This window comes from Gorilla gorilla, chromosome 17 (genome assembly GCF_029281585.2).
Source record: "Gorilla gorilla gorilla isolate KB3781 chromosome 17, NHGRI_mGorGor1-v2.1_pri, whole genome shotgun sequence".
Classification (NCBI taxonomy): Eukaryota; Metazoa; Chordata; class Mammalia; order Primates; family Hominidae; genus Gorilla; species Gorilla gorilla.
This window is the reverse complement of record NC_073241.2, coordinates 102,109,664-102,130,658: the sequence shown is the minus strand read 5'-3', so window position 1 is coordinate 102,130,658 and position 20,995 is coordinate 102,109,664. Positions and strand designations below refer to the sequence as shown.

Here is a 20,995-nt window from a genome sequence, read left to right as displayed (position 1 = left end):
TACGTCTTTTTTTCTTTTTTGTTTTTTTTTTTGGAAAATAAACTACCCTAGTATGCCTTTATAGCAACAGAAATTGAAACAAGACAGAGCATATTTGATAATATCCTAATATCTCTAAAAATTGCTTGTGATAGGACCATAGGATATTTTTAGGGGTTAGAAGAGAATTTAGAGAGCATCTATTTCAATTTTTCACATTTTCTGAATTCAAACAGAAAAAAAAAAGGGTTCATTGAAGTTAATTGACTTTCCCCACACATACTTAACCCCATGCTTAATGATTTGTTAACAGAACTGAGGCAAGAATTAAAGACCTGACTCCTAATCCATGATTTCTCTTGTGAATATCTTTACTACTTTTGAGGCACTTCTGAGACAGAGCTCGAATGCTCTAAAGAGGATGATGATGATAATGATTATGAAAATAGATAACGGTTATTCTCATATGTCGGCATTGTTTTGAGTGATTACAGACTGAATTTTGATTCTTCTGTCCTATCCACTGCATTTTATGCCTACATACTGTGCTTTCACACCGTGATCATAGAGCATGCCATGTTCACATGGCTCTCAAGTATTAGACAAAAGTACACTATAACGAGAGGTTTCTATTCTGAAACATGCTATTTTGGGGACTATATGAATGCATTTTTAGCCATCATATTTTTACATTTGTATCTGAATAAATTATAGGAAAAGGAAATAATGAGTGTATAAAGGAGGTATGAAGTTCTTACTAAAAAATTCAGCAGACGTTTAACTTGCAAGTGCACATTAGAAGCATTTTATAAAGCTTGTGTTAAATGCCAATATTTCTAACAAAATTTATCTAATACCAGTAAAGGGGAGAGCATAAGGGCGCTGAAAAGGGTAGGTATTTACTTGCTACTAGGCTTGAGAAGTACCACCTCTGCAGCTTGCTCCCGTAGGTATAATACTGCTGCCTCGACCGACTTTGCTAACTCTTCACCTCTGCCTCTTTCAGTGTTGTCAAAGATTGCTGCCCTGATTTGTGGCATCACAAGGCTGTTGGCTGCCCAGCTAAACTTCATTTTTTTGCTTCAGAAAAATAATATACAGACTTCATCCTATAAAGCAATTTTGAAACCCAGGGACAAGACAAAGAAAATCAATATTATCACCTAAAGAGAACTCTCTTCTTGACTAGATGGTAGGCTTAGTAATAAGCTAAATGGCACTTTGCACTTGAATCACACAAAACGTTTAGTCTACAATTTACCCGGTGGAGAAGAGCACATGCATGAGTAATCCAAAAAAGAAGACAAAACATTTAAGTATTATCTTTAGCATATATTCTTTAAGAAAGAGTATTTGTTTAACATTTAAATGTATTTTGAGGCAAACAGTAAAAACAATTAATTAATCAGTAATTAATTTAGTTTGATAGATGAAGAAGCCACAAATACCAAGAAACATATTTGCGATAAAGAATTCATCCAATTTGAGATATGCCATACATTGGATAATTCTTACATTGATTAATAGAAGTGTGCCGTATTTTACTTTATGGACTCAATTTAAGATTTCTTATATTATTACAGCTTTATACTTTGGCATCTTTTTTGAAAATTTATTGACTCTAAAGAATTACTAATTTTAAAGGAATGATTATACTTAGAATAATTTTAATTTTGAATACACATAGATAATTCATAACCAATTATGATAGGACTGTGTATTTGAATAACTGTCCGATATGAATAAACAGAGACCTTAGTGGAATATGCCCATCCAAATAAATCACCTGCTAAGTTTTGTGAGCCAATCTTATCCTTTGTTTAGAATATGAATTTGCAGTAACTGGAATGGATGAATGAGTTATAACTAGTTTTGACTTCTGAAGTTCTGCATTTAGCTGCTCTTCTGCTCTTCTTTACAACTTTTGCACCATAAAATATGAATCACTTAATATTTGATTGATGAATAGCATATTTCTGTTAAAAACAGACATATAAAATAGAAGAGAGAAAACAAATTGTCCACATTATGGTCGTATGGAATTTATTTACAATAATTTGCTAAAATGAGATAATGCATTTAGTTTTATGTTAACTCGTGACAAAAGACTATCAAGTCTTTTGTCTATATTATTATAAATAAATAATTAGATTTATTTGTAATAAAGAAATATACATACAGTAACATTTAAGTTCCAAAAACTGAGTTGAAATACTCTGTGGAAGGCAGATTCTGAGATGAACCAAGACATTCTCACCTTGTATTACTTTGTTCTCACACTGCTACGAAGAAATACTCAAGACTGGGTAATTTATCAAGAAAAGAGGTTAAATTGACTCACAGCTACACATAGCTGGAGAGGCCTCAGAAAACTCACAATCATGGCGAAAGGCACCTCTTCACAGGGCAGCAGGAGAGAGAATGCGTGCCAGTAGAATAATTGTGAGACGCCTATAAAACCATCAGATCTCCTGAGAACTCACTCACTATCATGAGAACAGTATGGGGGAAACTGACCCCATGATTCATTTACCTCCACCTGTTCCTGTGCTTGACACCTGGGGATTATTACAATTCAAAGTGGGATTTGGGTAGGGACACAGAGCCATACAATATCACAACTCTTGGTGTAGAACGCTTATGTAATCCCCTCCTCTTGAGACAGTCAGAACCTGTGAATAGCCTGGGATATCATTTGGTTATTAACTTACATTCTTTCTCTGTGAAAACTTATTTTGCAGATGTATATAAAGGCTCTTAAAGCTTGATTGACTTTGATTTAATCAAAAGAAGGGAGATTATCTTGGGTGGACCTGACCTAATCAGGTGAGCTCTCTAAAATTGAAGAACTTGAGAGAAAAATGCCCAAGCTTCCTTGGACAGGTGGTTAGTAGAAATCTGGATTTGGAGAACTACAGGTGATGACTCAGATGCAAGTGAGGAGGAATATGTTATTAGAAACTGGGAGAAGGGGGAATCCCTGTTTTGTAATAGCAGAAAGCCTAGCACAATTGTGTTCTGCAGGTATGTGGGAAACAGAATTAGTAAGTTACTAATATAGGCTAAATATAGGCTATGTAGCTAAGTAAATTACTGAGCTAAATGTTATAGGTGTAGGCTAATTTCCTCAGCAGAAATACTGTGAACTTGGACAGGAAGAGACAGAGTACCAGCAATACTGGAATGCCAGAATTCTAACAGCATGATCAATCTGATGAAACTGATATATATATATATATGTATATATATGTGTATATATATGTATATATGTATATATGTGTATATATATAGAGAGAGATCTATATAGAGATCTATATATATAGATATATAGAGAGAGATGTGTGTGTGTACATGATACACACATGTGTATATCATATATATATGCCACCTTCTATGAGAAAGAAAGGCTGTCTCAGAGAACAGAACCAAGGGCAACAGAGTAGTCAAGAAAAATTTGAGTTTACGCTGATGGACTTCAGAACTGTTATGAATTCATTACTCCTGTTTATTCTCCATTCTTCCTTTTTTAAACTAGAATCCTATGCCTCTCCCACCACTGTGTTGGGAATGTTGGAGCCAGACAGCTTGTCTCTAGTTTCATGAACCCATACACGGAGAGAAACTGTACCCCCAGGGTCTGCACCAGATTTAGATGATTCAAACAAGGAGACTCTGGACTTTGAACCGATGAGATTTGAACTTTATGTCACGGGGTCATGGGGTTATACTCTTGGGATCTTTATAATGACAGTCCCCAATCAGTTCACTTTGAGTTAATTAAACAGGAAACTATCCTAGTGGGTCTGACCTAGCTAAATAAAGATCTAATGGTTAGAGGTGAAAGAAATCAGAGATTTTTAACTGTAGTGAACACTCCACCTGGCCGTAAAGAAGCAGCCTGCCATATTATACAGAGAACGACGTGATGGGGAATTTTGAGCAATCTTTAGAAGCTGAGAATGTCCTCAGGTTGCCAGTCAGCAAGAAAGTGGGGGCCTCAGTTCTACTATTCCAGCATACTGAAACATTCTAACAACCTGAACAAACTTAGAAGAGGCCTCCACATTTTTCATGACAACCCAATCCAGACAGACTCTTGATTTTAGCCTTCAGAGACCCAAAGGAAAGAACCCAATTGAGCCCTGCCTGGACTTTTGACATACAGAACTGTGAGATCATAAAAAGATATTGTTTTAAGCTGGTGGGTAAATTTGTGATAATTTGTGACTCAGCAGTAGAAAATAATACGTAGTATTCCTTTTGCAATGATGTGGGTTTTTTCAATGTAATAGATGATCCAAATATCAATTTTAACATATTACTTAAAAACATTTTTAATATATTGCTATTTATTAATATAGTACTAGTCCTATTTTTGGTAGTTCAGGAGATGGGGCAAGATATACTGTAATTGTAGGAAACAATCACTCCAGCATCAGATTGACACTAAAAGTTGAGATTCCACTAGCCTAATCATTAATAACTTTTCATTTTGATACATATTTATATTCCTCCTTTCATGCTTTTATTCCTTCATTAAACTTTCCAGGCATGGATGGCTCAAAGATGAATATGATGGTTGCTTCTCTGAAGGCACCGCACTTCCACACTAACTCAGATTCAACTCAAGTGTGTGACTCACTTCAGATGTTCATTTATATCTGGTATCCTGTGCCACACTCCCACTACATACTCCCTCATTTATTTTAGTAAATTACCCACGGAAGGTTGTACTCTAAGAAGCCTAATTCTCTTTGTGTGTAGTTTTTCTCTGCAGCGTTTGTTTATGTTAGCTGGATATTTGCTCTACTGACACAGTGATTGATTCTATTTCACTGTTCAGTTTTATTATCTTTTCCTGTCTAGAACAAGATATAGCCTGCCATCTGCCTTTTGTTCACACAATTTTCATTCTGTCTTGGATAATGCAAATTCTTAATTTTGTAATAACTAAGTAAAATTGTCATATAATCTCGGTAACTAAATTTAATGGGTCCTAAGGGAAAAACTTATAAATTATAACTCAGTAACACTCTGAGATTAAACACCAAAATATCTTCAAAATAATCAACTTACTTTAATCCTTTTTAACTTCTTTCAGATTTAAATGGGATGACTTTAAATAACTTTGTTAGTTATGGAAAAATAAATTAACACATTTTCCAATTTAGAGTTATTTTAAAGAATCAAAGAGAAGAGGGAGTCAAAAATGTAAATCCTCTCTCTTAATATTTCACAACACTGTTTAGTTTTTCCTCTAGAATAAGCAAGGCCAAACACAATTTACAAGTTTGGTGTAAATACTAAGATCAAAAGACATTCTATTCACTATATATTTCACCACGAAAAGAAAATGTTATGTACTGGAGAAAGCAGTGTTACCAACCATAACTTAGGCCAAAGTGTAAATTGAAGTCTTACTATAAATCTTAATGCCGCCACCTTGTGAATTGCCATGATTGATGTATCTTAAAAGGGTTAAGACCACTTTACTAATATAGGAAATATTTATTTATGTATGTCATATAGTAGCATAAATACCAGATGGTGCAGATTTAAATATAAACAATACACAACATATGCTAAGAAAATTGCTGAATGTGTGTTATATATTGGCAGGTCTTCCTAAAATATACATAAAGCACACTATTGATAAGAAAAAAATCACCATATTCAAATATACGTACATTTCAAATAGTTATTAATACAGAAACATCATAATCAAAATAAATATGGAAAAGTTGACCTGGAGAATAATTGGTAAGACAACAGCAGGCAACAGGTACATATTTGTATCTTATAAAAAAATAATGATTATATTCAAAAATAAGAAAAAGATAAGCATTCTAATAGAAAATGGGGCCAAAATGTGCATAATTAATTCATAAGAGAAGCATAAATACCCTGTAAGCATAAGAAGCAAACATGTAAACATATTAGTAAACAAATACTTAAATTTATAATTTAATGAGACATTTTCATCTATCAAAATGTTAAAAATATGAAATAATGTTGGAGATGGAATCTTGAAATAAAAGCATATGCACTGCTTATAGGAAACAAAATATTTCCTGAAGGACAATTTAGCAGTATATATCAAAATTCCAAAATAGGGAACAAAGATAGAATATCACCTTTGAATCAGAAATACTACCTCTAGGAATATATACTGCTGATGAGTCCATATTTATAAGCATGGAAAAATGCTTAAGTAGATTGGTTAAAAGGTTCTGGGAATGTACATATACTCTTTATTAAGATGATGTGGTAGATTGATACTGATATTGTACTGTATTAAGAAACAAGAGGTTAGAAGCAAGTAGCGAACACGTGTACATTACATTTATACTCTTGTAACTACATGGGATAAACATTTAATACATGCCATCTATTATATATGTAATACATATATGTAAAAGACAGTGGGATGAAGATATTAATGGTTATATTTGGGTGACGATATTTTTTGCCTGTATTTTCTAATTTTTCTAAAATAAATATGTACTGGTTTCATAAACACTTTTTTACAAAGCAACAAATAGGAAGTTCTGAAAAGGTGTATTAAGTCTAGGAAAGCAAGAGTATGTACATTATTTTCTATGTTGGGTTAATTGACTCATCTATAATATCAGAAAAGAACCCATCAGTAGAGTTTTAATATGCCAGTTTTCGAGGATACCACATTGCCGTATACTGACATGTTGTATTCAGACTAAATAATAACTCTGCTCTGTAATAGAATTTCTCCACCATTTATCTTCCGAGAGACATTCAACTGATGACTGACTGACTGCATGACAGATCCTGATGGTAAGCCCACCAGATACAGTATTGGCCTTTCTCTCCCCTTGATGTGAGTGCATACACCCTTGAATTCACTTTGGTAACTTAAAGACAGATAATAATTAGAAAAAAAATGTAGCCTTGGATTCATTCCAGGACTAATTATGACACGAGTTGTCAGGGTATCCTGGCTGGAAACTGCCACTCTCCATCAGCGGTCTCATCTTTATTTTTCTCATAACTGCTCTCTCCTGTCCCTGCTTGCCACGCTGTACAGCGACGGCCACTTTGGCAGAAGGCTGGTTAGTCAAAGTCAGATTGCCTGAGAAATCTGCTACTTGGCATTTAGTTTCCCATTGCTGCTGTAGCAAATTAGCATATGTTTAGAAGCATCAGATAACACAACTTTATTATCTTACACTTCTGGAGTGCGGATTCCTAAAACAGGTTTTACTGGGCTGAGACCAGGGTGTCAGCAAGGCTGCTGCCCCATAAGAGGCTCCAGTGTAGAGTACATTTCCTTCCTTTTCCCGTTTCTAGAGCAGTATTTCTTGGCTCATAGCCCTTCTACTTTGTCAGAGCCACCAGAGTAGCATCTTTGTGTGCCTTTATGATTTGCTGTTACATCACCTCTGTGCCTTCAGTCTCCATCTCTCTTTACTTGTTATTGCATTGGGCTTAACTGGATAATCCCGAATAATTCTTCGTTTTGAAATCTTTATTCACACCTGTGAAATCCCTTTTTCCATCTAAAGTAACATTCACAGGATGTGGGACTAAGATGTGGACAACTTGGAGAGCCATTATTTATTTGACCACAGTAGAATTTGTATTTCTGTGTTGTTTTTGCTTGTTTGTATTAAGCTGATGGGGTCTTTGACTGAAATTCTGAAAGCAATAATTAAGTTGACTTTAAGGCCAAAGGTATACAATGTCAACTGATAAAGATATATCTTAACACAAGTCTGCCTTCACACCTTGCTATTGAATAAGTGTTCTTTTATATAAAGAATTTATTTTTAATTTAAATATTTTATTGCTATAGAAAAAAATAAAAAAGTTAATCTGCCCTAAAGATTTAAATATGACTTTGGGCAAGTATAGATGTGTTTGAAATTTTAAAATAAAAGATAGACGTTTTTAGAAACAGAATCACAAAGTAGCCATTTCAGAAAATTGTTTTGCTTTTGAAAAAGATCTGAAATGGAATTACAATGTGTAAGAGCACATGTTCAGTGTCAGCCAATTCTTCCACTTTCTTATGTGTGATGCCTGGACTTTAATCCTCAATTTCCTTTCTGTAAAACAGAGAAAACATCACAGGGCAACTGAAAGTTTTAAATGTATGTCTGGAACATAGCAAATGGTCAGCAGAAGGTGGCTAGTATTGTATCTGTTAGTGAGATAACAACATACTGAAACTTGGGTAGGTAACACTTTCAAATACAGTGAGGCTATTGAGCAAAGGAAAATGAAATAAAATTGTATCATCTACCAGAAGCCAACCAACCCTCCTTTCCTCCCTCATTTCTCTCCTTCCTTCCTTCCTTCCTCTCACCTCCCTTCCTTCCTGTTTTTTTAAAGCTTTTGATTGAGTTTGATGGCACCATAAAGAAAACAACTGTCAAAAGTATTCTAATATTTGAAATGAATTATCGATGGACTTTTATTACTGATATGGTTACTTAAACCATTGAAGAAGTATTATGTGTACAGACATGTAGTTTGATGAAATACTTAAAATTTAAAGTTAATTTTCTTAAGTAATTTGACCAAAACAAGTTATCTTAAATAATTGTGCTCCTTTGCCTATTCATTGAGTTACTGAGAAAATATTGCAGAACTTTCCATTGAACCATTTAGAATAATTTTTTTAAACAAAGTGTGTGGGTCTGCAAGGAATCGCTTGGACAAGAATAAAGGCAGGAAATTTCCTGTAATTTTTAGTAGAATCATTGGGAATAATACATATTAATGTGTCTGATTCTAGCTTTACAGCCATTGTAGTTTATGTCTGCCCCTGAAAATACACAGCATATGTTTGTTATACGGAAACAGAAAATTATTATTTTTAATTGATAGCCTCTGAACTAGCAGATTTTTAAGCTTGAGGTCATGGTGATGTGTTTAGGCTTGGCTCTAATCTTCATTTACTGCAGGCCCCCTTTGTGGGACTTGACATGTTCAATGAGAGCAAGTATTGCACCTTTATAAAAGAATAATGTGTCTAAACTAGCCACCTGCTACTGACATGTACATATTATGAAAACCAACTCTGGCACACATGTCCAGGGCCTAATAGTAATCAGCATGCAGATGCCAAAGATATTTAATACCCTCCTTATTGTAATTGTAATGTCTAACTACACACATTGAAGAGATCATTGTGGGGCTGAATCAAGGCAGACATAATGGAAGTATAAAAGTATGTGGTAATTTCTAGGGATGATAAAATAATGGATACATTATGATAATAACGGATAAATGCACCCCACATAAAAGGAAAGATTTTTTATATATGGAATGTAAGTTTCCAATGAAGATGTGTTTCTTAATGTAATATCTTTCAGAACAGTAAGAATATATACTTTTTGCACAAAGATTGGGGAGGAATCTCATAAATATGTGCGAGATCAAATTGAAATTTGTGAACAGAATTTCTTGTATAAAAACAGATTAATATATGTACATCTTGATAATACTGGATATTTTCAAAGTAAAAGTCATATTGGAACAGAGTTTTGAAAACATTGATTTTTCAAAACAACTATGAAGATGATAAAGGACATGAAAAAAGGATACACAAATCTATTTCTGGCCTCAAGTCTGGTCACCATTTTTCAAATAAAATGTCATTTCCTCTCATTACATAGCCTTTGGGCCATTTTAAGTTTCAGTGTGCTGACAAGGGAAATTTTTCCATTTGTTTTGGAAAAAAATTGTTTTGTGGGAAGTTCTGATGGCCAAATATATTTTATATGATTTTTATATTTTTGTTTGTGTAGAGTACCACAATTAAAAATGATAGTAGCAAGCTACACACACACACACACACACACATATATATATATATATATTTTTTTTTTTTTTTCTGAGACTGAGTCTCACTCTGTCACCCAGGCTGAAGGGCAGTGGCACAATCTCGACTCACTGCAACCTCCACCTCCTGGGTTCAAACGATTCTCCCCCCTCAGCCTCCTGAGTACAGGGATTACAGACATGCACCACCACACCAGTCTACTTTTTGTATTTTTAGTAGAGATGGGTTCTCACCATGTTGACCAAGCTGGTCTTGAACTCCTGACCTCAAATGATCCACCCCCCTCGGCCTCCCGAAGTGCTGATATTACAGATGTTATCCACTGCGCTCAGCCAAGCTATGTATTTTTAATGACATTTTTGAAGTTTTTTAAAATTTGCATCTTCAGTTGATTACTCATAATTGATATCTCTAATGTTTTATTTTCTTTCAAGTTTATTTTTTAAAGTTTTGCTGTTATTTAAAAATTTAAGATCATTGTCAGACATTAATGAGAAGATGGCACTTAATATTCATTGTGTTGCTTAAATAATTTTTATTCTGGCCTGGTGCTGTGGCTCACGCCTGTAACCTCAGCACTTTGGGAGACCGAGGTAGGCGGATCATGAGGCCAGAAGTTCAAGACCAGCCTGGCCAAGATGATGAAACCCCATCTCTACGGAAAATACAAAAATTAGCCAGGCACAGTGACAGGTGCCTGTAATCCCAGCTACTCGGGAGGCTGAGACAGGAGAATTGCTTGGACCTGGGCAGCAGAAGTTGCAGTGAGCTGAGATCATGCCACTTCACTCCAGCCTGGACAACAGAGTGAGACTTCATCTCCAATTAAAAAAAAAAGAATTTTTATTGTGATATATAGTCTGTCACCAAGTATTTATGAAGCATCTACAAAGTGGTACATCTGGTTGCCAGACTTTTTAAGAGGAAGCAACAAGGCACAGATAAGTTAACTCAAAGGGATCAGCCCAAGCCCTAGTATGTATTGTGGGAAAACCAACATGGGTGATGTGGTGGGAAGGATGAGGGCAGGGTGACCTGTTGGTTATGGTGGATGACATCTGAGGTTAGGAAGAATTCTATAAATGTTTAGGGTGAGCAGAGGCTGTGAGAATATAAATCACTTGCTGTGTACTAAGGGGTACAAGGAGCTTGGAAATTAACATTATTGGAAAGTGTTTTGGGGTGTCTTCAACAAAGTGAAATGTGGCCTGATTTACACTTTCGGATGGCCAAGGTCCCCATGGTTTCTGTGTCCCTGAACTCCATGTAAGATTGCTGTCAGTGAATGGTGGCCTGGCTCATTCACAGCACTGGAGACCTGAACAAGAGCTTTGCATTGAGATAGAGCCACGCAAGAGATGGCCACTGGCTCAACGGTATCCGGGGAAGAAAGGACCCAAGGATGGTCTTGAGCCTTTCGCCTGAACACCTGAGGGGACGGTTGTGCCCTTTGTTAATGTCAGGAAGGTGTGGGAGGTGAGAATTAAAAAGGAAAATGTGGATAAGAGGAAGAGGGTGATAATCATTTTGCTTAAGCCCATCAGCCATATTCTGTTTGCGATGGTAATTACAGTTCCAAATGGAGATGTTAAGTAGGAATTTCAATGTTCAGGGTAAGTCTGGATCTCACATAGTAGTCAGAGCTGGGGATATGAGCCCCCTCGTTAGTGGGGGCTCTGTGTCTGATGAAAATTGCCGAGAGGACGGAGGAAATAAGGGACCTGTGACAGCCTCAGGGGGCTCAGCTACAGGGGTCTGTAAGACACTAGCATAGCGGCCTGAGAAGGCAGGGGGAAAATCACCTTAGTTACCTGAACTGATAAACATTAGTAATGAATAAAAGTAAGTATGCTAGATTTTGCTCTTCAATGTGAATTCATGACCTAACTATAGAATGTTGATATGTGTCATATTTACATATTCATGTAAGTGTTAAGCTTTGCTTCCATCCCTCACCAAACAGAGTAATAGATTCTAGACCATCCCAAGGGTTAGAAGTTTTAATTTAAAAAAGTAAGTTTTAGTAAATATTCAAGGCTGATAAAAGTTGAACCCAAGAAATAAAGCAAGGAGATGTAAATGTACTCTGATATGGTTTGGCTCTGTGTCCCCACCCAAATTTCACCTTGAATTTTAATAATCCCCACGTGTCAAGGGCTGGACCAGGTGGAAATAATTGAATCATGGAGACAGTTTCCTCCCATGCTGTTCTCATGACAGTGAGTTCTCATGAGAACTGAAGGTTTTATAAGGGGTTTCCCCCTTCGCTGATTGTCACTTCTCTCTCCTGCCACCATGTAAGAAGTGCCTGTTTTGCTTTCCAACATGAAGACATTGTAAGTTTCCTGAGGTCTCCCTAGTCATGTGGAACTGTGAGTCAATTACACCTCTTTTCTTTATAAATTAGCTAGTCTTGGGTATTTCTTCACAGCAGCCTGACAACGGACTAATACATACTCCAAGCTGTTACCTCCCCCAGCTGCTTTTCCACACGTCTGTGAGCATTTCCATTCAAATTAAAGATCGGGGAATGATGAAGAATTAATAAAGGGCAGAAGTAGGAGACCTAGAGGTGTGACTGTGGCTGTGTGGTGTGTGTATGAGTGTGTTTGAATGTGTGAGTGTGTGTGTGAATGGTATGTGTGTGTCTGTGTGTGAGTGTGTGTTGTGTATGAGTTTGTGTGACTCTGTGTGTGAGACAGCCTCTGGCTGTGCCCACACAGGCCAGCACAGAGCTGGGTGTTTTAGACAAAGCTCAAAATTAAAGAAGTTAAAATAATTTGAGGAAAGCAAGAAGCAAGAATGTCTGAAGAGAACAAGATGAGTGGACTGGGGAGGGGAGGTGAAGAGAGCCAGACCCCAAGTCCAGGGAACATGTGTTCCAGTGGTGTAATGACTCTTTAGGAGAATATGATCAAGGATCACTTCGTTTTCCAATTTTTCGTGATGTAATATGATGACTTATTTGACGTTGAACAAATTACCAATGATATTTTTATTAACCATAAATCATGGATAGTTGAAACATCAGTGTCTCAACTCTGCCTGTTTTTATTTCAATGTGTTTTAATATTTCTTGAATATTATTTAGCGGATTTCTGGATTTCAAAAAAAAACGAAATAATTCTAATAGAATAAGCTTAGTGGATTCTGCATCAAAGTAGCTATTATAAATTAAAAACCTTTAAGTTACAGAATTGAAACAGTGTTAATCCACATGAGATAAACACTAAAATCGGAGGTACATCTATGACTAGACCTTTCACATTAAAAAATAATGTGTTCTATGATTCTTTATTAAATACATTATGTAAAACTACCTTTATTTTGAGTGTTGTGGCTTTATTTTATCTTCTCCTACATGACTAAAATATGTAAGAGATTTGTCATCCCCTGCTACGTAATTTGTTTATTTAAAGAATTAGTAATTTATAGGTTTAGGAGTTACTGCACATGCTTTCATGGTTTATTTTAATCATCCCCGTGAGGGAGTCAAACGCTCCTTCACTGAAGTCTGATGTAGGTTCGCCACCTTGTGGTAATAATGGGAATAGATGAGGTTTTAAAAACAGAATTCAAGAGTAATGAAGCAATAGAGCAAAGTAAAGGTGCTCTGTAAAAACTATTTTCCTGATTTAAAAAATCTGAAAGAGAAAATTAACTTTTTTGATTAACATTTCGTATTTTTTCATGCAAACTTATGAGTTATCCTTTAATTATAAAACTTTTTTGTGTGTTTTTAATGTATATATACATATACTTATACATAAAAGTATATATGGAAAATTTCTCCAAAAAAGGTAAATATAATTTCAGTAAATCCTAGAAATCATCACTGCCAACATTTTGGCTTTTGCATTTGTGAAATAATTTACATAAGTGCGTTGGTATGTGAGTTTTCATAAATTAAAAAGTGTATTCTCAGTTTAGCCAGGCGTGGTGGTGCATGCCTGTAATCCCAGCTACTCTGGAGGCTGAGGCAGGAGTATCACTTGAACCCAGGAGGCAGAGGTCGCGGTGAGTGGAGATCGCGCCATTGCACTCCAGCCTGGGCAACAAGAGCGAAAATCAGCCTCAAAAAAAAAAAAGTGTATTCTAATTTTTTACCCAACTTTACATGTTAACAATCTCCCACCCTATTCTATGTTCTTTTAAGAATTAAGAATTCCATCACTATAATGATTTCTGGACACAATGGAACACTTTGCCAAGTTTTAGTTTTTAAAATTTTAAGTGGTAAACAAGTAAGATTGGAAATATTTGGATTAAACAAAGTTAAACAGGCATATTTTGCCTCATGACTTATTTGAATCTTTCAGTGGGTGCAAGGCCCTGAGAATCACCAAAACTAACATACCATATTTCTTAGTCTTAAAGGTCCTCTCCTCAGCAAAATATTGTACTAAATTTTGTTTCCAAAGAATTTATTATAAAGTATTTGAATAAATGTTAACTGAAGATCATTTATATTGGAATTTTTAAATTAGAGTTAAGGTACCCATAGATAACATCAAAATCAGGATGTATCTACTAAATTACTGTGAAAATTTTGTTACTAAAATTATAAGCTGATACTGTCCCTGTTACCCAAGCCTCAATTCTGTCGGATCATTTACATGTCTGCAAAAACATTTCTTTTAGATTGCAGCCCAAGGTTGGGAGCTATTCTGTTCTACATATGGCCTGGCTTGCTTTTCCAAGATGTGATCTGAATGTCTCTCTTAACAATTGGATGTTAGAAAATACCTGTTATCTTGATGGTCTCATTAAACTGTTAAAAGAAGAGTATCACAGCTAAATATCTTATACAGCTAAACCTCCCTCCTATTAAGTAGTACAAACACATTCCAATACGTATTTGTATTTTATTTAATATGCATAATTTATGTTTTCTGCTTTTCTTGTAGAATTGAAACATAGTATTTCATATTAGACGTGGTTGTAGCAAAGGCATATTCTCCAGGGTACAAAGATAACTAGGAGGTCTTAGCTTCAGAGAAGTCCTTGACGCTGCTTTCAAATATGCATTCTCATGTAGTCTTAACAAGGGATCTGTGAATGATTTTATTCACTTTACAAATTAGAAAATTTAATGTCAGTTAAGTCACGTTGATATCATACATCTTAACATTTTATATCATACATCTTAACATTTTATATCATACATCTTAACATTTTATATCATACATCTTAACATTTTATAATGTCATACATCTTAACATTTTAAGTGTTTTGTTTTGTTTCATTTGCTTTTGTTTTGGTAACTGTGGTAGTAGTTCAAGAACAGGTAACATTCTTTTGTCATACACCATATGACAGTATCTGTTATGGTTTTTAAAGATCTATCACATTTAATTCTTAAATTTTATGTAATAGTTATAATTATCCCCATTATATAGATATAAACAGAAACTGAAAAAGTTAGTGAATTTGCTCAAGATCACATAACTCATGTTGGAAAATCAGACATATTGATTCCAGTCTCTGCGCAGCACTCTCCTAAAACGGTTTACAGTTGTGTCTTGTAATGTTTGCATTCATGCTGCTGACACTATATGGCATTCTGTGCATTATTAAATCGCTTGGGTAAGTATTATCTTTATCCCCATTTTACAGATGTGGTAACTGAGCAACTTACAGGTTAATCAGCTCAAGGGCAAAGAGTGTGAAAGAGGCAACCCTGGGAGTCAGAGACCAGGTGGCCAGGCTGCAAGGGACTTAATCACTGCACACCACACTCTCTTATAAACCTGCTTTTGCTCATGAGGAAGCAATCTGTCCTTAAGGATTATCGCTCCTGACAGCCCAGATCACAGCTGGGCTCTCTGTCCTGTTGGCAGGACTCTTCAATCCCAGGCTGATGTGTGTGGAGAAGTACTCTCTAAGCTGTGTTTAATCTACAGTCTATTGCATAGCCACAAATGAATGCTTTGCACAAATGCATATGTATTGGTGTATGTGGGAGGAGGAAGCAGTGAAGAGAGGTTCATTTTGAAGTGTTGTAGTGTCTACTTTCTAGGTGAGTGCTTTAAATCAAGAGCAATGAGAGGCTTATACATAGGACATTATTTTGGCTGACTAGAATATTTTGCTTCATTAATAGAAATCAATTTCCATCTTCTTTGGGTCATTAGATCTGGATGATAAAATGGTGATGTCAATAAACCCAATAAAGTGAAATCAAGTTAGTTGGAGGGTCTCATGTCTAAATACAATTTCAAGTAGTTCAGTGACAAAAAGCAATAGCAAATCGTTCCATCTACGTTCTTAACGTCAATGGGAAGCTCTGTTTGCTATTCTGATAGAAACAAGTATAAAGTTGTGTGTCCCCTCTTGTGACCCTGGAAACTGTGTGAGGTACTTGGCATTTGGATTGTTACTTCTTTGGCTGCCACTTTATTATAAATAAATTTTGAGTTTCCTTGAAATCACTAGGAAATAAAGCAGCTGGTTTATAAGAGACAATAGCTTAAATGATGAATATTGAATCTCGTAAGTAGAATAAGTCTTTATGTAAATTGGTCGAGGAATATGTGCTTTGTCAGAAATAGTAAAAGAAGCAAAGACAGGATGCTGAGTTTAGTTTCTGAGAATACATGCTGCCCATAGCCACTACATGCTGCGTTGGAGACTGTGGCCTTGATTGGAAGACCGTGGCCTTGAAGGTTAGTTCTCAACCAATAAACACATTTGTCAGAGTCTTCTGCTGTCTGGAATACTAAGGTATGCAACCCAGTCAGAGTTAACCTTTTGCTAAGTAATATTAATCAGTTAAAATATCTATTGAATATTTACTACAAGCCTAGTAAGCTTAAGCCATTATGAGCGATTAAACATAAACATTAATTTTTAAAAAAGCATAGTCACAAGCCTCAAATATATACAAAAAAGGTGATAAAATATACTCTTAAAACTTTAAAAAATTACATGTGAAATAGGACTTAAGGAACAGCTAAGTTTTCTGATAGATTGGAATAATATTGTAAGACTGTTTAAGACAGGTTTATAGATTATAGGGTTCTGATGTGATTTGGATGGCAGAGTGGAGAAGGGGTATCTGGGGCAGGTAGAAGGAGGGAGTGGTGTGTGGACACGGTGCCGGATAGGTCAGGAGTGTGCTAGGAGCAATGGGCTACACGCATTGGTGCACCGAGTGCACGCAAGTCGTCGAAAGAGCAATGAGAATGTAGGCTTGATTTGGTCTATTGGTGCTATTGTAGTTCTTAACCAGCAGAGAAATGAGAGTCCTTAATGCATCATTGCATATATGCATTTCTGAGAGAGAGATTCAGACAACAACGAGGAAATTCGGAACTCAATATAATATTATACTTTGGGTGTCCATAAAACAAAATTTATTTTTGCCAAAGGTATGTACAATTTTATACATTGCTACTTTTTTGTTTGTTTGTTTTTGTTTGTTTGTTTTGAGATAGGGTCTTGCTCTGTCACCCAGACCCAGGCTGGAGTACAGTGCCGCAATCTCGGCTCACTGCAACCTCCACCTCCCAGGTTCAGGTGATTCTCCTGCCTGAGCCTCCCGAGTAGCTGGAATTGCAGGCATGTGCCACCATGCTCAGCTAATTTTTACATTTTTAGTAGAGACGGGGCTTCACCATGTTGGCCAGGTTGGTCTCGAGCTCCTGGCCTCAGGTGATTCGCCCACCTCAGGGTCACTAAGTGCTGGGATTACAGGCGTGAGCCACCATGCCCAGCCTCTACATTGCTTCTTAACTATATCAGGATTTGCTTACTTGTTTTTATTTTTCATTTTTACAGCAATTCTTTATTAGCAAAAGTAAGGAAGAAAATACATGGAGAAATACCTAGGATATTACAAACACCCCACCCCCCTCCTCCACACACACACACACACACACACACACACACACACACACAGAAAAAAAAAGCACCACAAACAAAAGGGAGGCTAACTCCTAATTAACTGGCATATTTGCATAATTATTTAATGCGAAAAAGCATGTGATTTATTAACATTCCTGAATTACTTATTGCATTCTTGGTAAAACCACTAATATGTAGTAACTGATCCTGGAACATTGATAGTTTCACAACTACCAAGCAGCAGAAACAGACACAATCCCATTTGGATTATTTGGAATTCAAATTTCAGTGCTCTTACCAACATACTAATGCACTTCACTCGATTACCAGAATGCAATGTTATTTTTATTTATATGTTTAAATTTTTAAACTACCCCTTCCTATTTAATAATTATAATAATTTTTCCAACTCATAGAAGGTCGGTAAATATATAATTTTTAAAGGTATTTCCTACTTGATGGGTAATTATACTTTCAAAACGTATACTACAATTTGTTAGGTAATAAGTATTTTAAGCATTTTTACAAAAGCATTTTACAACCATTCTAATATAAAATTTGCCAAAATCTCCTTTATACGCTGCATACAAATTTTGACAACATTCACTATCTAATTAACAGACCTTATCAATTCTGCAAAAGCCATTATAGTTAGCTACAGAAATTCAAATTTAGTTGCTTACTAAAGAGCAGGTCTTTACAATAATATACTGGATTGTTAAATTTTACATTATGAAAAGTTTATACAGAACAGTACTTAACAAATCATTAGCAAAATAAAGTGTTAAGTGTGATACTTTTTTTTTTCAAAAAGACTACTACATATTTTCTACTCTTAATTTTCATTTTCCAAAATTACTATTATATGCTTTTTACTCTTTAACCAGGAACATAAAGTCAAAATGAACAGAGAGGGAACTGTTTGGGTTGGGGGAGGAGGTAGGGATGAAGAACCAGGAAGAATCACGTTGCTTGAATTAGCTATTTCTTTGCCTTACTTTTGGTTTTCAGAATTTGAGTGTTTTTTTTTTTAAAGGATTTCTCTGGGAGCATTAAAATACAGTAAGTTGCCTTAAGTATATTAAATTGCGAAGTATTGTTTTGACAGTTGTGATTAGTGTAGCAAATATAGTAAAGAAGCTAACTCTAAAACTTATGTAATATACAGTTTTGAAAGTGAAAAATAAACTCATTGTAACATGACTGCAGTGTCTAAATAGTACTGATCATTAATATATCTTCATTTGTTAATCATTGGAAATTCATATGTTTCATGTGCAATAGATTTTGCTAGAATGCCTGCCCTTAAAAGGATTGTAGAGCCTTTATTGAAAAAAAGAAACACTAAAATTGCATTTTATCTGATACATGGAGTGAATACAAAGGTAAAAACAAAAGTTAGTTTTAAAAGCACTTTCTGTAAGCAACCATCCACAATGCAATATTACTATAAAGACTGATCACTTAAAATATTGTCACTCCAATAATGAAAGAAATGTATTTTTCCTTATATTGAAATCATATCTAACATTTTACATTGCATGTTTTCTCATCATTATTTAGCCATATTTTATACCTTCTTGAAGTTCATATTTTACCTCTCAGTCCCCTCAATGTGCATTGTAATCTGGAGCTAATGATCATTGTACATCAAATCACTAGAATGTATGAAATACATGCGTAGTAAGCTAATTTTATCACCATATATATTAAATGTAATAAGCATAATATATTTTGTATGTTGTTCAGGATTAATTTTTTCATGATTCTGAATTTCCATGGCATTTTGTTTTTTCATATTCTTAAGTAATGTTACAGGGTTTGCTTTAGTGTATGTTATTCATTAGTACTTGGTAAGTATATATTTTTCAAAATTATTTAAAAATTTCTGTTAGGTGTTTTTGCACAGTAAAACTAAATTTATACATTCTTTCTGTATAAAGTATAATTTATGCACATGGTGGGTGCTTCAGGTTTGCTAAATAAATATGCCTACTTAAAAAAATGTGGATAATGTACTTCATTTTAATGATGGAAAATACCCTATGGCATTTTTATAAGCTGAGCCTCTCTAGAGGAATGCCAGCATTCTTAGTAACACAAGAAATAATTACCACTACGGCACCGTTTCTGAAAATCGCACGGCAGATCATTTATCTCAGTTTGTGGCAAATTATTCTCATCTTTTTATTTTTAGATTTGTAATGTGAGTGATTTACTACTGAATGTCAGTTATAACTTTCCTCCTTTGTCTTGTTCTTCTTGTTTTTAGCTCCTTGTGAAGGCAACACATTCTTCTGCCATAGTAACATGTGTATTAATAATACTTTGGTCTGCAATGGACTCCAGAACTGTGTGTATCCTTGGGATGAAAATCACTGTAAAGGTAATGATTAGTGCCTGAAATCTGAAAAAAAATTCCTCCCTGTGGAGTGGGGTAGAAGTTTATGTGTCAATCAGACAGTCTTTAAAATAAGAGTGTATAGTGCCTTTTATGACCACTGCATATGTCTTATAATTGATCTGTAAGCGTTTTTCTTAGCCTTTACTCATGCTCTGTCCAGATGTTTCGTTATTCATTAGTGCACAGTGGACTATCCTCGGCACTTGAGTTCTCATTAAAGACATCACCTTATTAGAGCCTGCAGAGCTATGAAAACGGGAGCTTTCAGGGGAGCACACTACTTTCCTATCATGTGTGATACTGTCTGCTTGTGGCTACATGTCTCATTCATTCCAGTTTGTCTTGACTGGACTTTGTGTACATACTCTAGAGATAAAATATATTGAACTAGCATTTGTACTTTCAATTACTTCCAGCTACTTCACTCCACTTCAGTTTTGCTATGAAAATGCTTTTCTTCCTTTCCCATGAACATAGCTCCCAAAGGCCTTGCCTCCTTCCCTTGTCTATACGCAAAGGCTTGTTTATGTAAACAGGGATCATTGGCTGGATTATGGATGTTGCATGTTTTAGTTAAGATGAAACTGCCATGTGAAGTATTTTACTGAGATCCAATATTAAACAATTGACAAAAGAAGATAGGCAAATAACTCTTTCATGCTTGAAGTCCAGTATTATCTACTAAAAGCCTTCTGTGCATAGAAGTAAAGAAGTAATACCACAGTATTCATTGTTTCATACAGTCAGTAGGAAAGGCAGTTACACTATCAACTATTTTGTTGTTGATTACTTTCGTAATCCATTACTTCTGAATGGATTAGAAATTTACTAAGTGATCTTATTGCAGACCTGTTAATAATTCGTAGTCACCATTGGCTTTATTTTGCCCTATATAAATGTGGTCCCATGTGTGTAAGAAATATTTGACATGCAACAAATGTGAA

General features: G+C 35.3%; 1 protein-coding gene across 8 annotated transcripts in view; it reads left to right on the top strand.

Moving 5' to 3' along the window:
* Positions 1-20,995, top strand: part of NETO1 (neuropilin and tolloid like 1) — a 125,424-nt gene that overhangs the window by 91,396 nt on the left and 13,033 nt on the right. For all 8 annotated transcript variants that reach the window (XR_008673399.2, XR_004067946.3, XR_004067947.3 and 5 more), the window contains one exon: positions 19,920-20,033. Coding sequence is in view for 4 of the 8 variants with exons in the window: in XM_031003802.3 (XP_030859662.1) it covers positions 19,920-20,033 (114 nt within the window). In the remaining 4 variants the exon portion in view is untranslated. The remainder of the gene's footprint in view (positions 1-19,919; positions 20,034-20,995) is intronic.